The sequence below is a fragment of the Gopherus flavomarginatus genome, chromosome 4 (genome assembly GCF_025201925.1).
Source record: "Gopherus flavomarginatus isolate rGopFla2 chromosome 4, rGopFla2.mat.asm, whole genome shotgun sequence".
NCBI classification, from domain to species: Eukaryota; Metazoa; Chordata; order Testudines; family Testudinidae; genus Gopherus; species Gopherus flavomarginatus.
Genome location: NC_066620.1, coordinates 38,706,245 through 38,728,414, shown reverse-complemented (window position 1 = coordinate 38,728,414; position 22,170 = coordinate 38,706,245). Strand labels below are relative to the sequence as shown.

The 22,170-nt window shown below is 45.2% G+C and overlaps 1 protein-coding gene across 2 annotated transcripts in view; it reads right to left on the bottom strand.

Moving 5' to 3' along the window:
- The window catches only part of SRBD1 (S1 RNA binding domain 1), a 249,577-nt gene that overhangs the window by 77,796 nt on the left and 149,611 nt on the right, over positions 1 to 22,170 (bottom strand). For both annotated transcript variants that reach the window (XM_050951786.1, XM_050951788.1), the window contains exon 18: positions 17,218 to 17,300. In XM_050951786.1, the coding sequence (XP_050807743.1) occupies positions 17,218 to 17,300 (83 nt within the window). The remainder of the gene's footprint in view (positions 1 to 17,217; positions 17,301 to 22,170) is intronic.

The window sequence follows — 22,170 nt, the reverse complement described above, 5'->3', positions numbered from 1 at the left end:
AGGTCAACAGCCATACTACAATAATTTGGACAGGACATTGGAGAATATATCTCCCACTGCCAATTAAAGAGGAAGCAAATCTTAGTGAAACAGTGTTCCCTTAAGTTTCAAGAAAATCTCTCTATATGTCAAACTTTATTTTAAAACAAGCTAGGCTGTATGATATCCAATTTAATTTGGAATGGTAAAGGTCATAGATAAACATTAAAATGCAAAATCAATAAAATCAGAGGAAAAGTGGGAGGAGAAAAGGACAAGAGGGGAAGGAACAGCATTATCATATTTTAAGCTCTTACTATTAGGCATTCCAATTATGCTTCATAAAATCCTCCTTTGATCAGTACCCTCCAGCAATAGGTGGGAACTACAACAGGAATTAGCTCAACTCTTTTCCCTTAAGGAACCAGCTAAGAATATCATTCACAAATTTTATTTGACACAAAATGTTCCAGTTACATCTGGAATCAAGCATGCTCTCCTTTTGCAGGTTTGAGAAAAAAACGGTTACTTATCTTTCTGTAACTGTTGTTCTTCAAGATGTGTTGCTCATATCAATTCCAGTTAGTTGTGTGCGCTAGCAGCTACCCGTCAGGCCGGCTGGGGAGCCCCCTGGAGTGGCACTGATTATGGCGTTCAATATAAGACCATGCCGGCCCGAACCCCCTTCAGTTCCTTCTTGCCAGCTACTCCGACAGAGGGGAAGGTGGGAGGGGGGGAAGGAGGAATGGAATAGATATGAGCAACACATCTCGAAGAACAACAGTTCCAGAAAGGTAAGTAACAGTTTTTTCTTCTTCAAGTGATTGCTCATATCAATTCCAGTTAGGTGACTCCCAAGCCTTACCTGAGAGGTGGGTTCGGAGTCAAGGAACTGCAGATTGAAGAACCACTGCCAGAGGCCGCATCATCCCAAGCGTGCTGAATGAAGGCATAATGGGACGTGAAGGTGTGAACCAAGGCCCTGTAGGGAGGCGCCCTGGCTCCCCACCGCGCCTGAGAGGGACGAGCCAGAACAGGTGCCTCCATGGGAGGAGCCACCGCCGCCTGTCCCCGCCCCCTAGAAGTCAAGGGGCGGGACAGGAAGTATAAAAGCCAGGCCTCAGCGCTCAGTTGCCCGCAGACTGCTGGAGAGGACAGACGCTGGTGCCCGAGCTCCCGCCGAGCCCAGCCTGCCCCATGCTCACTACCCGGAGGAGTGCTGGCCTGACCTGCCTTGTGCCCAGTACCCGGAGGAATGCTGGCCTGTGCTTCCCCGTGCCTGGTATCCAGAGGAGCTGCCTGAGCTTCCCCGTGCCCGGTATCCCGAGGAGCTGCCTGAGCTTCCCCGTGCCCGGTATCCCGAGGAGCTGCCTCAGCTTCCCCGTGCCCGGTATCCCGAGGAGCTGCCTGAGCTTCCCTACGCTCGGTACCTTGAGGAACCCATGGTCTGGGACCCGCTGGACGACGCCGGCGAAGGACAGGTACCTAGAGGGGGAGATTGGAAGTGGCCCGGGGGAAGCTGACCCCAGTCTGGCTCCAGGGGACCCTGAACCAATGTCAGTGTGTTGCGGCCAGGATTCCCCACTGACTGCAGCGAACCCTTGCCGCTGCTAGGGCCCCGGGCTGGGATGCAGTGGAGTGGGAGGGCCTGCGTCCCCCCTGCCACCCTTCCAAGGGTGGCAGACTCCCCCTCCCTCTGGCCTGAGGAGGCCTCTTGTGCTGTTTAACTCGCTGTTCAGCCCCTGCTTGAGGGTCTGACCCTTACCTGGGTTTGTTGCCCTGCCCTGAGCCAGGGCTTGGGCTTTACAGACTGCTACTGTTCACTTGTTGCTCAGCCCCTGCTGAAAGGCCTGAGCTTGAACTGCATGCTGCCTCGCCCTGTCCAAGGGCCTGGGCTTATATATCGTTGACTTGCTGCTCAGCCCCTGCTGAAAGGCCTGAGCTTGAACTGCGTCCTGCCCCGCCCTGCCCAAGGGCCTGGGCTTATATACTGTTAACTTGTTGCTCAGCCCCTGCTGAAAGGTCTGAGCCTAACCACTTGTAAGGGCCTGGGCTATAGACTTTGTATTCGCTCAGCCCTGCTGAAAGGCCTGAGCTGTGAGCTGCTTACTGCCCTGCCTCACCCAAGGGCCAGGCTTATGTACTGTGTTGCTCAGCCCTGCTGAAAGGTCTGAGCCCGAACTGCTTATAGACTCTGTACTTGCTCAGCCCTTGCTGAAGGGCCCTGAGCCTGAACTGCTTGTTGCCCTGCCCCTGCTCCAGGGCCGGGCTTATAGACCCTGTGTCAGCTTAGCCCCTGCTGAAGGCCTAGGACTCTGAATTGCTTAGAGACTATTCGTTTGCTCAGCCCCTGCTGACAGGTCTGGGCCCTGCACGGACTGCTGCCTGTAGGGAGGTGCCCTGGCTCCCCGCCGCGCCTGAGAGGGACGAGCCCCAGCACCGGACCCTTACATGCCCACGTGCCAGAAAGGCAGCGGACGATGCCTGAGCTCTCATGCAGTGAGTCATGACAGCAGGCAGAGGGACACTTGCCAAGCTGTAGCAAGTATGAATACACCCAGTGATCCACGACGATATTCGCTGAGAGGAAACGGGAGTGCCTTTCATCTGCTCTGCGATGGCGACAAATAACTGGGTTGTTTTACTGAAGGGCTTTGTTCGGTCTATATAGAAGGCGAGTGCCCTTCTAACGTCCAGAGAATGGAGACGCTGTTCCCGAAGATCAACATTGGGTAGAAAACCGGCAGGAAGATATCCTTGCTCGCATGGAAGTGGGACACCACTTTTGGCAGAAAGGCCGAGAGGGGTCTTAGTTGAACTTTATCTTTATGAAAAACAGTATAGGGCGGTTCACACATGAGAGCCTATAGTTCAGACACCTGCCGTGTGGAAGTTATGGCCTTCGGAAGGCAACCTTCCAGGAGAGATAGAAAAGTGAGCAGGAGGCCAGTGGCTGGGAAGGAGGGCCCATAAGGCAGGAGAGGACCGAATTAAGGTCCCATGCAGGCACGGGTGGCTTCGTTGGAGGATGGACTTTCTCCAGGCCTTTAAGGAAACACTGCATGACCAGGTATGCAAATACTGAGCGCCCGGCCGTGCCTGAGTGAAACGCAGAGATGGCCACAAGGTGAACCTTAAGGGATCCAAAGGCTAGGTGCTGATCCTTTAAGAACATCAGGTAGTCCGAGATGCATGGGATCGAAGCCCAGAGCGGTGACACCTGCCTCTGAGCGCACCAGCAGGAAAACCTCTTCCACTTAGCTTCGTAGGTCAGCCTAGTCAACGGCTTCCGACTTTCGAGGAGCACACGCCTTACCAAGTCCAAACAGGTGCATTCAGCCTGGTTCGGATCCTCCAGGCTGTGAGGTGGAGCGACGGAAGGTCCAGGTGCAGGAGGAGACCGTGGTTCTGAGAGATGAGGTCGGGGCTGAGAAGGAGACGTAGTGGAGCCTGAATTGACAGGTCCAGCAGGATCAGGAACCAACACTGGCGCGGCCAGGCTGGGGCTACCAGTATGACATCTGCCTTGTCCTGGCGGACCATGAGAAGCACCTTGTGGACCAGCGGGAACGGTGGAAAGGCATAAAGCAACTGGCCTGACCTCATGATTTGGAAGGCGTCCGCTATAGAGCCCGGGCTGTGACCCCAGAAGGAACAGAAGGTTGGGCACTTCCTGTTGGTCTGCAAAGCAAACAAGTCGAGCTGGGGAAACCCCCAGATGCAGAAGACAGAGTGAATGATGTCCGGCCGTATTGACCATTTGTGTATGAGAAAACACCTGCTCAAGTTGTCCGCCAGTACGTTCTGGACACCTGGTAGGTACGAGGCTTGAAGGGTGATGGAGTGGGCTAAGCAGAAGTCCCACAGAAGGAGGGCTTCTTGGCAGAGCGGCGATGACCGGGATCCGCCTTGCTTGTTCAGGCAGAACATGGCCGTCGTGTTGTCCGTTAGGACTGCTACACAATGGCCCTTCAAGTGGGGAAGGAAGACTTGGCACACAAGGCGAATCGCCCTGAGCTATTTGATATTGATGTGCAACGACAGCTCGCTTTTGTGCCATAAGCTCTGTGTCGCTAGGCTCCCGAAGTGGGCCCCCCATCCCAGGGCAGACACGTCTATAACCAGGGTCAAGGTGGGTTGAGGGGGATGGAATGGGACTCCGGCACCCACCATCTGAGGATCCAGCCACCAGCACAGGGAGTCGTGTGCGCGCTTTGGGACCATGAGGACCATTTCTAGGCTGTTGCGTCCCAGTCGATAGGCTGACACCAACCACGTCTGCAGAGGTCTGAGTCTTAGCCTGGCGTGTTGCACCACGTAGGTACAGGACGCCATGTGACCCAGCAACCTGAGACACTGCCTTGCTGTGGTGATGGGAAACTTGCAGAGGCTGGTAATCATGCCTGCTACAGCCAGGTGCCTGGCCTCTGGGAGGAAGGCCCTCACTTGGTTTGCGTCCAGGACTGCCCCGATGAACTCTATTGTTTGAGTAGAGGAGAGGACAAACTTGCTGACGTTCAGCATGATGCCCAAGCGACTGAATGTGTCTGTGACCAGTTGTACTTGAGACCTGACTTGTTGGTGAGACAGGCCCCGTATGAGCCAGTCATCGAGGTACGGGAAGACGTGCATATGGCCTCAATGAAGGAAAGCTGCCACGACTGCCATGCACTTGGTAAAGACGCGAGGGGCTGTGCACAAGCCGAACGGGAGGGCTGTGAACTGATAGTGCGTCTTGCTCAACACGAAACAGATGAAACATCTGTGAGACGGAGTAATTGAAATGTGAAAGTACGCGTCTTTCATATCGAGGGTGGCATACTAGTCTCCTGGATCCAGAGAGGGAATGATAGTGGCTAAGGAGGCCATATGGAACTTCAGGTTGACCATGTGCTTGTTGAGCTCCCTGAGGTCCAGAATGGTTCTTAGGCCTCCCTTTGTCTTGGAGACAAGGAAATAACAGGAGTAGAAACCCTTGCCCCTGAGCTCCTAAGGCACTTCCTCCACTGCCCCTAAGGCAAGAAGGGATTGTACCTCCTGGACGAGCAGTTGCTCGTGAGAAGGGTCCCTGAAGAGGGACAGGGGAAGGAGGGTGGGACGAGACGAAAATGGATAGAATATCCTGTCTGCACCCTGTGGAGGAGCAGTGGTCTGATGTAATATTGGACCAGGCATGGTAGAAATGGGATAGATGGTTCAAAAAGGGATAATTGTCCGGGGTGAGAGCTAGTAGTCCGTCCTCAGGCGCACCTTCAAAAAGGGTGCTTAGGGCCTGGGGACAGCTTGGATTGCCCTTGACCCTGTCCACAGGGAGGATGAGTCGGTTTATGTCAAAAGTATCTGCTTCTCTGACAAGAAAAGTCCTGCCTGAGTCTACGTGGGAAGGTGTGTTTTGGGTAGTTTGGGGTTTGAACGGCTTTCTTTGATTAGCCGACATATGCATACCCAAGGAGTTAACGTGTTTCTTGTGTCCTTTAAGGTATGTGGGCAGGAATCATTTTGCTCCGCAAACAGGCCCTGACTATCAAAGGGGAGATCTTGGATGGTGTGCTGAACCTCCGGCAGGAGTCCCGAAGAGTGGAGCCATGCATTCTGCCTCATGCTGATGCCAGAGTGCGTGCAGCCGCGTCCGCAGCATTGAGGGAACCCTGAAGGAATGTCCGAGCAACCAATTTACCCTCCTCAGCAATGGCCCCCAGTTCTGTACGAGCCTCTGCTGGGAGAAGATCTTGGAATCTAAGGACCACAGACCAAGAGTTAAAATTGTATCTACTGGTTAGTGATCCGTAACGAGAGACCCTCAGTAGAATAAACCTTTCTTCCAAAAGGGTCCAGCTGTTTAGCGTCCTTTGACTTGGGAGCAGGTCCTTGTTGGCCTTGCCTTTCTCTGGCGTTCATCGTGTCCACCACAAGGGAGCATGGAGTGGGGTGGGCAAAAAGATATTCATAGCCCCTGGTGGGGACGAAGTATTTTCTTTCCACCCCTTTGGCTGTTGGAGGGATGGAGGCCGGGGTTTGCCAGAGAGTCTTGGCATTAGTTTGAATGGTCTTATTCATGGGAAGGGGCACCCTGGAAGGCCCTTCCGGGCCTAAAATGTCCACCACAGGATCCTCATCCTCCACAACCTCCTCAACTTGGAGGTTCATATTAAGGGCCACGTGCCTAAGCAATTCTTGTAAGACCCTAAAGTCTATCGGAGGTGGGCCAGACGTGGACGTTCCAGCCACAGCCTCATCAGAGGAGGACGAAAACGACTCCACTGGAAGAACCGGGGCAGAGATAGTGTCTTGATCAGCTGTGGGCAGCTCTTCTTGGGCACCTGGGGTAGCCCCTACCATGGGTGCTGACTCAGCAGGTTGGTCCGGGTCCAGAGGGGGACAATTGAGGGTCGCCTTGAGAGGTCAGGTGTCCGAGCGTGACAATGGTCGGGCAACTGGGGAGCCGCCCTGGGCCTGATGATATGTCCAAGGAGTCCAAAATTGCCACTGGGGCTGCCAATTAGGTGCTGGGGGGTCTTGACCGAGGCTTCCCAGATCCGACTGGGGAATGTCTGAAACTCCTGAAGCTCTCCCCGACCTGCCGGAAGGAGATTGAGATCACAATGGCCAAGGAGGAGCAGTGTGAGAATGGAGCAAAGGGGGCACCAAGTCCCTTGGCACCCGCGGTTCATGCAGAGATTGGCATCGTGAGGCTGATCATGACCGTAACTGGTGCTGTGGTGGAGAGTGGTGCTGCTCTGGTGAGTGGTGCCGTGAAGCGAATCGGCATTGGGCCGTGGGCCAGTGCTGTGGTGACAGTCTACATGGGGATTAGTGTTCCGTACGGCATAGCGCCGAATGGTGCTGCGAGGTCACTGAGCGTGACCTGGACCTCAAGCAGGACCATGTTCCAGCAGTCGACAATGACCTCAAGCGGGAACGGCTCTGAGGGTCAGCACTGCGGGACCAGCGTCGCGAGTCTAACCAGTGCCGTGAGTCAGACTGGTACCTGGGACACTGCCAGTACTCAGAGCAGCGCCAGGACTCGGAGTGGCATGGAGATGCTGGTTTGGGGGCTGACAGTTCAAACATCGCCAGTTTGCCCTTGGATGGTACCGGGGAAGGTGCTGGGGCCGGGGGTACTGGGGCTGTCATTTTGATAAGCCCTCTGGCAGCCTTCAAGGTATCCGGGGTGGAAGGCAATGTAATCTCTTCCACTTGCACGGTCCCTTGTGCTGGGCGGGCTGGCTTGCTGCTCAGTCGGGGCCGGAACAACTGCATTGGCCCTAACGAGAGGTCCTGCTAAGGCTTGTTTCTTTCCAGCAACTGGGGAATGGGAACGGTGCTGAGGCAGGCATTTTTGGGGCCCGGGAGATCGTCGGTCCCAAGGTGGATGCAGGATCTTCTGTGGCGCTGTAATCAGTACTGCCAGGGGAGCACTGCACACCAAAGCACTTGGGCCCACATCTTGAGAGGGCCGCAATGCAGACTCCATGAGGACTTGCTTGAGTCGAATTTTCCTCTCTTTTCTTGTCCGGGGCTTGAACGCCTTACAGATTTTACACTTGTCAGCCTGATGGCCCTCCCTCAGACACCTAAGGCAGGAGTCATGGGGATCGCCCTTAGGCATGGGCTTGTTGCAAGACGTGCAAAGGCTTAAAGCCCTGGGACGGCATGCCCCAGAGCCCCGCAGGGCAGTTGTTGAGTGCAAAACTGCCCTCAACTACTAAACTACACTTAAGACTACAGAGAAAACACTTAACGCTAACTATTAACAATTAACTACAATGGTAACAATTAAGAATTGGAATTAGTGGAGCACTTGAGAAAACAAGAGACCACTGTTCCAACAACCATCATGGACGGTAAGAAGGAACTGAAGGGGGGTTGGGCTGGCAGGGTCTTATATAGAATGCCATATCAGCGCCACTCCAGGGGGCTCCCCAGCTGGCCCGACGGGTAGCTGCTAGGGGAAAAAGGTTCTGACTTCCGTGCACACAGTGCGCGCACACAACTAACTGGAATTGATATGAGCAATCACTCAAAGAACTATACATTCTTATGGAATGTTAATGTGCAAGAGATAACTTTCCAAATATGCTAAACAGGAAAGAAGCTCTAGTGTAGAACAAGAGGATAATATTATGAAAGGATTTTTACACCCTTAAAACTGTTTCAATGGCCGTACATCAAAATTCAGTTTTAAATGTAATCAGGGCTTCATCCGCTAATTGCTTTGAAGACTAGGACCAGGAACCAGCATTGGCAACTGACCAGGAGCCAGTGGAGAGACTTGAGCACAGGCCTAAGCTTGTGCTCACAGTGGCCTGATGTGGAGAATGCAGACACGTTCCACACCAGCTGGAGCAAAGGCACTGTTGTCACATTCAGCTACAGATGGACAGGAATTCACCAGAGGAGACAAAAGTATCCGCCAAACCATACCACTGCCTTAGCTCCTACACTACTCTTCTGTGACAGAAGGTTTTCAGCTAGTAGTTCCATTGGCCATGTCCTCACTTTCTTCCCTGACTCCTCCCAACTTTCCTCTCTGCTCTACCAGGGAAAAACACACTGGGCAGAAAGACAGACTTGCTCTATGGAATACTGATGGCTCAGAGTCCTCCTGTGTGCAGTCTTTGCAAACTGTACCTTCTCAGCACAGTGGAGCTGAAGTCATTCCACAGGATTAGGGATCTCAGAATCACAGAAAGAGGGTGGGGTGAGGTGGAATTTTACCTAGATAACAAATTATATTTAAACTCACAACCAGAGAATCAAAGCAATTTCTTATATCCATTGATAAAAGTATTCTTATGGTAGCCCTCTTCCCTGTTCAATAAGAATGTCAACAGTCCAAATGCAATGCATAGTAATATTACCAGAATTCCTTTAAAGCACTGGAGCTTTATCTATTCTAGCTCAGCCATCAAAGCAATTATCCTGACATGTTTCTGACCACGAAGCTTCACACCCACAACCTATTCTTAAAAGGCTCTTAAAAAGTTAGAAGAGTATTTTTCATAATAATAAACTCAATTATGTCTACAACAATTTTCAGAGAATTCTAGTCAAATGGAATTTTGGTCCTACCTGTAAATTGCCCCTCTAGAAGGAGCTATAGAAATCTGAAAGTGGGTTTGCTCTCCTCTTATAATTTATGAGGTAGATGGTTGGAAACTTTAGCATCTTTTTCTTCTTAGCTAACATAACCTCATTCACCATCCAGTAACTTTCCTAACAGCAGTAAAATTTTGAACTATAATGTAAAATGAGAATAAAGCAGTACCCAAGATAGGATTTCAGACTGTTTGATTGTCTTTTAGAAACACAATTTACAAATCCATTTTCTGCTTGAGAAGCTCCAACGATTTGGAAACTGATATGTCTAGCAGTACCCAATATCCAGACAAAATAGGATTTATCTAGGAAAGCTAGCCAAGGATCTACAGCAAGGACACTTGAAAGCTGTCTCAGAGAAAGCTCCCGCACTCAGACAAGAATGGCACATAGAGGGGTATGTTGTTCAATAAATTTCTTCTTCTGAGGCAGATTCTCTCTCTGCCCAGAAGGAGACCACTTTACAAGAGGAGTGAGATCTAATGCCTCCTTTTGCAATATATAATTCTTTAGTGCTGTGACACCCCATACCCCATGTTCACTACTTTTACAGGTTATAATATATTTTGTACAAAGTATGCCTTGTGAGGTATCATTTGAAAACTCATGATCTGCTGAATATTATCCTGTTAAGATATGTGTAGCAACACTATGTGTAAAGTTATACATTTCTACAGTATTATTGTTACTGAAATATGTTGTAATTCCAGGTAACGCCCACAGACCAGTTTCTCAGAGACAAAGACACACTGGCATGCCAGTGTTCAAAAACGGTCACCTAATTAAGCAACTATTCTCCAGCAGGGGAGGTGGTGTAAAGAAGAAATTTACATTTCATGACATCAACAAATTCCTGAAGGGCACTGAACGAAGGGGAGAGGTCACAGACTGGAAGGGGACATAGGCCATGGCTACACTAGAGAGTTGCAGCGCTGGTGAGGGGGTTACAGCGCTGCAACTTAGGATGTGGCCACACTTGCAAAGCACGGCCAGCGCTGCAACTCCCTGATTGCAGTGCTGGCTGTACACCCGGTCGAGCCTGGGGTGTAGCGATTCCAGCGCTGGTGATCCAGCGCTGGTCAGCAAGTGTGGACCCCACCAGCGCTTTTATTGACCTCCGGGGTATAAGGAGGTATCCCAGAATTCCTATCCACAACAAACCGGAAGAAAGGGGGAGCTCGGAGTTCAGCCAAACTGAGCGAGCGGAGGCAGGCAGGGGAATTACTTTGGAATGTTCACAGCTGTTTGCTTGAAGAGAGAAACAGCACGCTCACATGGCAGAGGGGGAGGGGGAAGTCCATGTTGAACAGATGCTTATTTGGTCTGACGGCTATTTAGGAGTGCATAATTTGCATTTAGTGAATGAGAGAGGGGTGGGGGAAGGGGTCAGAACTTTTTACATGTTTGAAGGTAGGCCCTGTGTGTCTTCCAGTCCTTAGAACTTGCAAGGCAGGGAGCTGAGAACAGTGTCAGCTCTAAAAATCCAATCGCTCTGTCTCTCCCACGCTCCCTGTCACATTCCACCCCACTCCCCTCTTTTGAAAAGCACGTTGCAGCCACTTGAATGCTGGGATAGCTGCCCACAATGCACCACTCCCAACAGCCCTGCAAATGCTGCAAATGTGGCCACACTGCAGCGCTGGCCCTACACAGCTGTACGAACACAGCTGTAACTACCAGTGCTGCAGAACTGTAAAGGTAGCCATGGCCATAGACTGTGAAATGTGCTGCAGCTTATAGTGCGACAAACCTTTTGCTTTTAGGTTCACTTGCTTGTTAAAATTTAGGGATTAGCTTGCAATTTTATCTTTTTATTTCTTTTGTAATCAATTCTAACTTTATGCCTTATCACTTGTAACCATTTAAAATATGTCTTATTGTAGTTAATAAAGTTGTTTTAATGTTTTATCTAATCTACTACGTGTTTGGTTTGAAGTGTTTGGGAAACTTCACTTGAGGCAACAAAGCTGGTGCACAATCATTTTCCTTTATTGAAATGACAAACTGACTATGAGCTTGTACTGTCCCGGGGGATACTGAACAGTATAAGACACGTTTCTGGGGTAGAAGGCTGGGGCTAGGAATATGCAGGCGTTGCCCTGTATGTAATTCATGAGTGGATTGGACAGCATTCAAGTATTCAGCTGGGAGTGCTTTTACATGCTAGTGACTCTGTATGAGCAGGACCGGGAACAGTGGCTGTTCACAGCAAAGCAGTGTAAAAGGCACCTTTGGCTATAGAGTTGAGGGAACACAGCAGTTCAGCAGTCCACGTTATACCCTGGGGAATGTCACAGGTGCAAGATCCAGTCCATTTAGCAACAAGTGAACCGGAAGCAGTCCAAATATAGGATAAATGCAGTCAGACTATTAATTCAACTCTGTAGGTAGGAGTGTAGGTCTAATGACATTTCAGGAATGCCAAGCCCTTTTCCTATCAGAGGACAAATAGAAGGGAGACAAATATCCAGAATCATGTCAGACCTTCAAGATGTTTTCAGGGGAAGTGCAATGAACTGGCTTTGTAACAACAGGTCTGTAAGTTGGGGCATAAGAATGGGGAGCATAGCTGATGGGACTGTCAGCTGAGCACCACGTACAATGGCCTGCCAGGCCACTCAGAAGTTACTAGAAGGAACATTCCTCCATCTGTCTTCACTGTTCATAGGACCTTTAGGATAAGAAGAAAGGAGGGGAAAGCCAAATAAAGGACTGCTGGCCAGCTGGTGTAAAATGCATCCATTACCACATACAGGAGGCTCTGGTGCAGAATTTTGGCAGTTTGCCTTTCTGTGGAGGTACAAAACTCTCCATTTAAGGTCTCTTGCAGATCATGCAAACTGAAATTGAGTATATCTTGTTCAGAGACCATCCCTCAGAACTTATGGTTTGACAACTAAGCAGTCTGCCCGCAAACAGGGGTCATGCCAGGTAAGTTGCTGTTATGGCTGAGATTCTTCCTTTTCTCTGTCTATTCTAAGAAAACACTTGCCCTTCTAACATTCTGATCTAGTACGCTCCTGGCAATTAATATAATAGATCACCACAGTATCAACGGATGAAATAAGGGCTGGCTACTTGGAGACCTTGTTCTTAAAATTCACCTTTCATTCACACCTGGTCATCAGGCAGATACAGCACTAGCGGAAACGATACGGACAGATGGTGCCTACCTTTCCTCATTCACCACTTAATGCTATTGTGATTAGCCCCCACCGACCTACATTATTATCAAATCCCTCCCATTTTCCTTTATTTTTAGATGGACACCTTCTAAGCCACACCACCGTTGGATTGTGTAAAAAGAGAAGGATTTGTATCTCAGTGACATGAAACTTTTGTCTCAAGGTAAATACAGTAAGCATATGCTTAAAGACTTTGTGGTCAAACAACACAGCTTGTAGTTGTAAAGCCTCTTTCTTCTTGTTCCCTTCTTGCTGGTCCTTGTTAGGTGGCGATTTAATAGGTTGCCTTTGCCAACAACTGGTGTCAATCTATTTTCTATAGACATAGATGATATCTTAAGTAATACATGGGTCACTTAATGCCTTTTCAAGAACATACCTCTCACTCTCTGGATTCTAACTCTTCTCATCCCAGTCCCAGTCTCCTTGTCCAGTCTGTCCCATATCCCCATTGCTGACTCCTCATTCCATCTGTCTACCTCCTACCCGTCCTGACTGGCTCCCAATCCCAGCCTCTTTCCCTGGGCTCCTCATGCAATCTTAGTCCCCACTGTGGCTCCTTTCCCCAATCTCTTTGCCCACCTGGTCTACAGCCTCTTGTCTGATCTCAGTTGCCCCCACACCATTTCACACACTGTCTCCCAGGCCCAATCTTCCGCCATCATCCCAATCTTAACCTCCTTGCCCAAACAGTCCCAGCCTCCCCCTCCCACACCCCATGCTCCCAGTCCCAGTCCCCTTCCTCAGCCAGTCCCAGTATCTCCAGACTCCTTGTCCCATTCTACTCCTTTTTCCTCCTCCCTGCTTCTGTTTTTCTCCCCTCTGCATTCAAACCAGGTGCTGTCCCCTTCCTGGGTGCCAGCTAGGAAGTCATCCGGAGCACAGGAGAGACAGGATCATTGCTTTCAGTCCTGATGCACTGTCCCATCCCATCCCAGAGCAGCTGAGAGCTAGGAAAGTCCTGAGTCCCACAGCCCTGGGCTGGAGCATGCTCAGTCACCATGTGGGGAGGATAGATGTGCAGTTTGGTCAGCAGTAGAATCTGTGAGAGGTTTAAGCATGTTCAGTGAGGGTACAATATTCATAATTTTTACCTGTAAAGCTCTAGCAAGTCTCTACTGAGCACATGAAAACTGCAAATTTTCAATGGCTTATAACTTGGCTAAAATTCGGAAGATTTTCACAAAGACAGCCTTGACACAAGGGTCCCTCACTACCTCATTTCAAGTCCCTACTACAAAGTATATGGACATTAGAGCATTTCAGAGAGAAGGCTGCAATAATGGTTTTAACATGGCAAAACATACCTTTCTTTAGCCTCATTCTCAGAAACAGCTGTTCTGTTTTGGCTACAGTTCCCCCAAACAGGCAGAAAGTCGGACATGTAAAATTTCAGCCCAAATACCTAAAGTTTTGCAAAGTTATACGCAACTGAAATTCGGGGCTTATAATGGAAAGTGTTGGACAACCTTAAGAATAGGCAGTGCTACCAGCTCCATCAATAATACAGTTACATGAGTAATATTCACAAAATATGTGGGCCTAATTTTGGAGATATTCTAGGAAAAATTTTCAAGTACTATCTCTGAGAGGAAAGCGTTTGGAAACCACTGACCACTCATCAGACACAGAATATACTTAAGTGAGGAAATTCATCACCTTCAGAGTCTGAATTACCTACGCCCTACAGTGTGGATTTGTTCTTCACAGTGTGCCATAAATTGATTATGCCTGTATGAGGGGCCTGATTGTTTTAAAGGTATTAATATCCAGCAGCTCCCTTTCTCTTGAGTGGGAGTTACTGAGTCCTCAGCATTAGGAACATAACCATGGACTTAAAACTCTAAATTTAGGCACACAGTTTAGGAAGTCTTGGTCAGGATTTAACTGGGAGAAATCACCAGGGTTGGCCATAGGTATTTTGCCTGCCAAGGCAGAAAACATTTTTGCCACGCCACCACAAGTGGCTGAGCAAAACAAAGAACAATCAAAAACAGCCAATCAATTAGTGGAGGAAGGGGTGAAAAAAGGCAGAGTGACACAGTGGTGTGGCACACCCACATAAGCTGGGGCCTATGGTAATAGCACAGTTGGCCCACCCCTGGAATCACACTGAGGGACCAATCTGCTGATATTCTCAACTTTCATCTATGATCCCCCTCCTCTAGTAGCTGTTCTTCTTTCATGCCAAGGGAACCAAAGCTTGGATTTGTTAACTTTATGGACACACTAGAGAGCTCATTTTGGAATGTGGTCATATAAAGGGGCTATTATAGGTTTATTATTATAGTGGGTGAATAAAATAATGTTCTTTATCAGAAGTCCATTATCTTTATGTATGTTGATATATTTCATCTTAGAAATTAGTAAAAGAACCTAGCACTAAGGACAGGCAAATGTAAAATAACCCTTAAAATTATTTTGGATAAGATTCAGTTCTGTATCTGATACATTCTTTATTGAGGAACTACATCCTACAATCACTCAATGATTTAATAGATCTTTTTCCATCTCTAACTGCTAAGATGTAAACAAATAACTGTTTTCCCCAAAGGAAGACAAGTCATAATAGCTTAATATTTTCCCCCTCACAAAGAGTTCTGTTGCCCAAAGGACGGCAAAACTTTGAAACATGGTAATACAATTTGTTTTCAAAAGTGTCACAGTATGCTTGGGTAATTCAAAATTCCTTTATACCAATGAACAAGCATCTTATAGCTTATGGGCTGATATTTTCATTTAAAACCTTCTGACAGGTGGTTTCTTTATCTAAAAGTATTATTTGCACCACAGTGTGACTTAAGTGCAAAGGACCAGTGGGAAAACTCGTAGCGTCCTGCCTGAACTGCAGTTGCAATTTTGAAATCCCCTTCTTTTGAAGTTTTAAATAATCATTTAGAACACAAGCTAAGATTTTAAATCTTCAAAAGTACTCCAGTGGGCTTACTGCAAAACATATATGTTGGTGGTAGCAGATAATGTGTGCATATGCAGAGCCTTTTAGGTGCTCTGATGTGAGATCTATAAATTCACCACATGTTTAAAGGGATGCTGTCAATTGGACATTTTTTTAGAATAAGCCAACTGCAAAATATCAGTTTTCTGATATAGTCACCTTCAGGTCTCCAGTAGTATATTCTGACTTTTTATTTAAAAATAATAAAGGGAGTAGTTACTCTTTTACTGTGTTTATTAAGGGTCTTTAGGGGGTCTCAAGAGCAACAAAACAAAACATGTTGCAGATCAGCCTCTCTCTGTTCTCTCTGTGCAAACACCTGCTTTGCTGTAATTATAAGCATCCCTGTGAAGAGCCTTGAGTGTGCAGATGGGCTCCTCAGAGAGCAGTGCACCACAGAGATGCAACTGAGGCCAGCAACTGAATGAAACTTACTATCCACTAAGTGCTGTCCAATGCACACAGCAAAATTAAAAAGAGGAAAAGTACCATCTTCTCCTAAGGTTACTTACAACAATAACTGATACAACATTTTAAGATGAAGTGTGATTTTCCAGGTTGATAGTGTACACACACTTTTAGGTCACACAGCCTTGAGGCATAGTTTTTTGGAATTTTATAATGGATTCAAATTACATGTATATATACACCTTATATGATACATCATAGAATGATAAATTCATCTCTTTAAACCAGCAAGGCACAGCATCAAAAGTGCTGATTAATATGCACACTTATTTTAATAAGATTACTAAACTTATTTTCCTATTAATCAACAGCAAAAATAAAGCAACTATCAGAAAGAAACTTTACATTGCATAGGAAATGGATGCTTTTAATTAGCATTTCATGTAAGATTATAATGAACAGGATTGATATCAACCAATCAATTTACAAGATGGATCTTTACTATATTACATTAAAAAACAGTCAGTCAGAATCCCAGTTATTCTTGGAATTATAGTATACTTTATCTATAAAAGTAGTTTTTAACAACAATGGCACAGTGAGCAACCTTCACTAGATGAATTGTTGACCAACAATCTTTTGCGATAATACATGTTACTGGACACATATCTCTTATTTTAAAAAGAAAACATTCAACATTATCATGAACTTACCTGGACGTAAAGCTACGTGACCTCTGAACTATATAATTAAACACTTTGTGTTTTATTTCTTCAAACCTTTCAGCTTTTATTTCTGCTCCATCTCTTGGATTCATGAAAGCACCTCTGTTTAAGAGAGCACTTAAGCACGTGTTTAATGTTCCTTACACTTTTGGCATTTCTGTATTCAAGTCACTGGGATTTAAACAAGTGCTTAAGTGGTTTCCTCAATTAAGGGCAACAGTTATTTATTTGTATTATATGTAGCACTTACAGTGTGTGTCTGTGTAAGACAGACAGGCAGATGCAATAAAATGACAGTCACTAAACTACTTCTCAATAACATTAAAGATTTAAAAACTATTTAAAACTAACTATTGCCCCCTTCCCCCAATAACCTCAAGAAACCCACAAAACTATATAAGAATTGTCAAACATTTTCCAGTTCAGCTTTCGTAAATGAAAGAAAATCTGAAATCAATGTTTTTATTACAAACAGTAAGGGAAGAAAGAATGTAGATAATGGCGCCAACCAATGGCTTCTAAATGGAGGATCAATATCTCATAGTATTTTACAAAAAGAAATAAAACCCCACTGCTGTAATGATGTGAAAGAGATCACATCATTACAGATCGGGTTACCAGTTTCATCTGATGTTTTAAACAGACTATAAATCTGGCTATAGCCATTTCTAAATCTAAATCACAATTGTTAAAGCCAGAGAAGAAAAAAACCCATACAACATAAATATTGAGTACCATCCCATCTATTCCACACAAATCTTTTAAAGTAGACACATAACTAGTTGACACTTAATTACAAAGCAGTGTTTTTGTGTTGCACGATATCATGTTGAATTACTAGATTAAATGATCTGCATTACCTTACCTGATACATTCCAACTCCAATGTGCTTGGGCTCAATTTTCACTAGCTCAGCTAATGGGTCTTGTACACGTCTAGCTATGGAAACTGAAAAATAGAAGTAGAAAAGAACTGTGGTTTTACGTAAAGAGCAGCACTGCATAATTACTTTTGTTAGTATTTTTCAGTATTGTAGATACTTAATCTCTCTTTTTTTGCCTGGAAAAAATCCATGTGAATGCCTTAACTGAGAGAAAATGTTTTATTACAAATGAAAGCAGCACAAAGTTATGATCAAGACACATTCTTTTCTCAATCTTTTCCTCATTGTTAGAAATATAAGTGGAAATCTATACTTATTGAACTCTTTTTTTTTAATAATTCAAAGGCCTAAAATGAACACATACCACTGCATCTCATTTTCCATTGTCATAGGCCTACTAATTTGCTGGCTTTTGAATCTAGTTTCAGTTAGTCTGAGATAATTAATATATAGATGAAAAGTTTATTTTATATAACAATGATTTCATACTAAAAATGAGAGTATGACATTTTCTGTTACTAAGTTCTGAAATTTCCTCTGAATCTGAGTTGTAGAAATTTAAATGACATTATTGATGTTTGTAGATATTTCTTATAAAGTGAAAATTTAACTCTGATTCGTTACATTAGTTCTCCACAACATAAAAGTCTCATTGTATCCTGTACACCTGTAGTTGAACTATCTATTAATTAAATTCTAAATGATCACTTGTACTGGGTAGCAATATCAGGATATTTTTCTATACAGCAACTGTCAACCTAAAAGCCATCCAGAGAGTATTAAGTAACATGTACACAGAAAGTATCCCTTTCAAAAGAGCCTAAGTCACTTAAAAGTCCAAGCCCCATTGACTTTCAATGAGACTTAGGCTTAAACTGGAACTTCGGTGTTCCAGAAAATTTTACCGAGTATCTCAGTTTATTTGTTTTAGTACTGATTAAGTACTGATTCTTAACTGAGAATGCCAGGTTGCAAATCAAGAGACAGTACAGAGGACAAAACTGGCTGCCACTTTTATGAAATAACTAATTGCACACAGGAAGGAAGATCTTACCAAACTCAAGCTCTCTCCATTTGTAACCTGGAAACCTGGTCCATTGCTGGAACCTAAGAGCTGTTGTTGTAGCCAGCCCCTCACATACTGAGCTCTCAGGGTTGGCATCTACTTACAAACTCTGACTCCTAGGCTAACTATGCAGATATCGCTCCCTCCCATTCACAGCAAACAGAAAAGTCTTGCCCAATGAATGTTAAAATGTGTAAGCTCCCTCTTCTCCCCAGCACGAGAGCTCAGAGAAGACAGGTTGCTTGATTTAACTGCTCTTCTGAACTATCCCATGCTGGTAAGGTGTCTCTGCCTACCTCCAGAAATCGTGACATGGAATACCATCGTGCAAGATGTTCCATGAATACTGAAGTGCAGATCCGGGCCTTCAAGAATGGCAGAAATATGCATGTAGGGTAAACCTACCCACGGGAGGTTGGAATTGGGTGGGTTAGCAGCACAAAATTCCTTCTCAAGATTAAACCCAATGGTTCCTAATACTACTCTATGCAGGACCAGACAATGAGCCAGTAACACACAGCAAAGCATCTCCTTATAAAATATCAAGACCATTCATAAGAGGGCCAATCATAATACACAGAGAATTTGAAGAAATGAAAGACTGAACAGAATTGCCTACTAGGACTTAGCATGTTAGTGAAATGGATATCAGCCAGTCCTCATGTGAACTGACAAATAAACAGGCCTGTCTGCACCTGAGGCCCCATACAGGCCATGAAGGCTGAATTTACAATAGTGACCAGGGCCTTTCCCCTCCATCTCCATCAAGAGGCTGGTCTGACAGTCAGGGATCATTGGGTCACAGGGATGCTCTGGACACACTCCCTATGCCAACAGCCAAGAGGTGGGTGGCATAGTAGTCACAATACCCAAAGATTCCCTCGATGCAAAGTAGATCCTTCAGGAGCCAGATAAGCTGGTATTAAGCTGCACCACCAGCGCAGCACAAAGCAGTTTAATGCACTAGAGAATCAGTCCTGATATGTGGTTATAAATAAACCCTGTGGTGTACTTGCCATAAGAAAGCAAACATATTTTGTTTTCCATTGTGAACCCAATAAGATTGTAACGTTATAAACCTAGAACACATTTTCAAACTAGGGTTTTTGTTCTTATGAAAATTAACTAATTAGTTATAATGTAAAGACTGTTATTTTTACTCAGATAGGGTCTCGGGGCCCAAATTGGGACCAGTAGGTTATTCTGCTAGGCATTGTACAAATACACAGAAATTGATACTTCTTGTCCCAAAGAGGTGACAAACTAAACAGACAAAGAAACAAAAGGCGGGGTGGGGGTGGGGGGCAGAATACAAGCAAATGGTCAGACTAAAATCCATGGTCTCTTTTTGGTAGATGAGGGTCACGGTGGTGGGGTAACAGGGTAGGAAGGGAGTGAAGAGAAGATGTACGGACAGAAAGAGCCTGATAGACACAGGAAGGAGGAGTAGGAAAACTGGTGATTGAATCAAAGATCAAAGAGAGTGGAGGGAAAAAGGCCCAAGAGTAGATTTCGGCTCTGGTGTCACATGGCAGAGGGTTTGAAGGGCAGTCCCCGGAGAGGCTGCGGGTGCTTCACCTGCTGTGGATGTAAAAAGAGGAGAAGGAAGGCAGGACGGGAGAAGGCTGGGGTCTTTTATAAGCCACCCCAGAAGCTGTCCATAGCTGATCTGTGAACACTCCAAGAGCTATGGCTTAAAATTATATTTGGGTCGTTAATGTTTTTTCCCCCAATGGTACATTTACTGGCATAATAAAAAAACAGCAAATAATGTGAATGTTCAAATTAACAGTTTACAGGTGCACAAAAATTTTTACACGCATCTTTAAATGGCAACTACTATTATGATAGACTGACATATAATTCATAACGTTTCTGAAAAGAACTTTATTATCCAATGATGCTTAAAGCCAATATTGCAAACTTAATGTCTACTTGTTTCCCTCTTACGGAAGACTCCTCAAAACCACAGCCACAAAATATACCAACAGACTGTGGCACCAGGTACTTCACATTTAAAGATTTTTATCACCCCCCTCTGATAAAAAATAAGATGTACAGTTAACATTAAGTTCACTGCTCGGTCATGTAATACTTTTCACATCCTTTATTATTATAGCTTTAACATAAGCTGACAATGGTAGCTTCCAGGCTAGGCTTAGAAAGCACTATACAGGTGACATCTGATCTGCCTGCTTCTCTATCACAGAAGTTGTGAATTCAAAGGCTCTCACATATGAATTCAAAGGCTCTTGTCAAAATCACAAAAGGTTAATCAGTGCAAGTGCTCTAGATTACAACAGAAATGCTCTCCTATAATAATCATTCGGATAATTACCAACCGAACCTCCTGAGCATACAGATCACTAACAGGTTTTAAAGTTAGCAGAGTTTCACTCAAGCATAAAAACTAAAAATAAATAAAATCAAAATGACTTTGTTGCAAAATAGAAAAGATTATTTTTAACTATTTTATACTACTGAACACACACACAGATATAGTGTCAACAAGTCAAGTTTAAGGAAGGCTGCTCAATTTCTATATAACTGTTTGACATAAGTGTTTCTTAACTACAGAAAAACTAATCAATATGGAATAAATTTGCATACGTGTGTTTTTCAAGAGCAAAAAATCTGAGAGCAAAAATGTATCAGTCTGTATTAATCTAATTATATCTATATAAAATAAACAAATGGACACAGGATAGTCACAGCTAGAGGAAGGACAAGAGTGTTTTGAAATTTCTCCGTGGACCCAATTTTAGCCTCATTTTATAAACCCTGGAACCTTCCTTTTTGTAAAAGTTTGGCTGATAACAGTACTAGCATGTCTCTGCAGGGTTTCTGTCCTGGAGGTAGGCCCTAATCCAGCAAAGCACTTAAGCACATCCACACATGGGAATCAAAGAAACTATTCACATGCTTAAAAGTTACATAGATGCTTAAGTGTTTTCCTGGATTGGGGCCTTTGCGGGAGTCATGGGAAAAGTGGAGGACAAAGACCAACCAACAGATTATACTACTTGAAGAAGAAAATGGAGAGTACACAACTCCTAATGCCACAATGGCACAGCACTGTGAAAATCTCCACGAAAGCCTCAGCTCTACTCCAGAATTTTTCTAACTGAGAAATAAAATAGAAGGCATACTATGAAAACTCACACCCTCACGTGGCATGCACCAACTCTCCTACCCTGACACAAGAACCCTATGTACAGATGTCAGAGTAATGGATTTCCATGATACTGATCCTTTAAGGCGGCAGCAATTTCAGGCCCCAATCCTGCAATCTGATCCACATATGTGGACTCTGGCACCAGAGCAAAGTCAACAGGGCTCTCCCGTGTCTGCCCATAGGGACCACCAGGGCCACAGAAGGTAAAACAGAAGCACTTGCGGGGGGGTCGCATTCCCTATACAAAAGCAAATCACATTTAAAAAAAAAAATGAAGCAATATAGTTTAATTACCAAAACTGATGAAACTATTTTAAATATGCATTCTAGGACTGAATAAAAAATATGCATTTTTAGAACATTTTTAGAATGGCAACTCATTCACCATTTCTGAAGTTATTAAAGGATATTTCATTTTTGCTCAGAAAATATAAATGACATACTCTGAAGGCTAAGCAGCAAAATAAAATGAAATAAAATAAAATAAATCAATTTTCTCTTAAAATGTCAGCCAGGTCAAACATGCAGGAGATTTGAAATATCATTGTCAAAAGACATCAGTCTAACTGAAGTAAAACTATGTGAAGAAAACTTTTTGAAATAAAACATGCAACCTTTTTACTCTTTGATTTTAAACAGCATTGTAACTTCAACATTGCACTGTTTTTCATTCATCAGAAAATATAATCAAGCA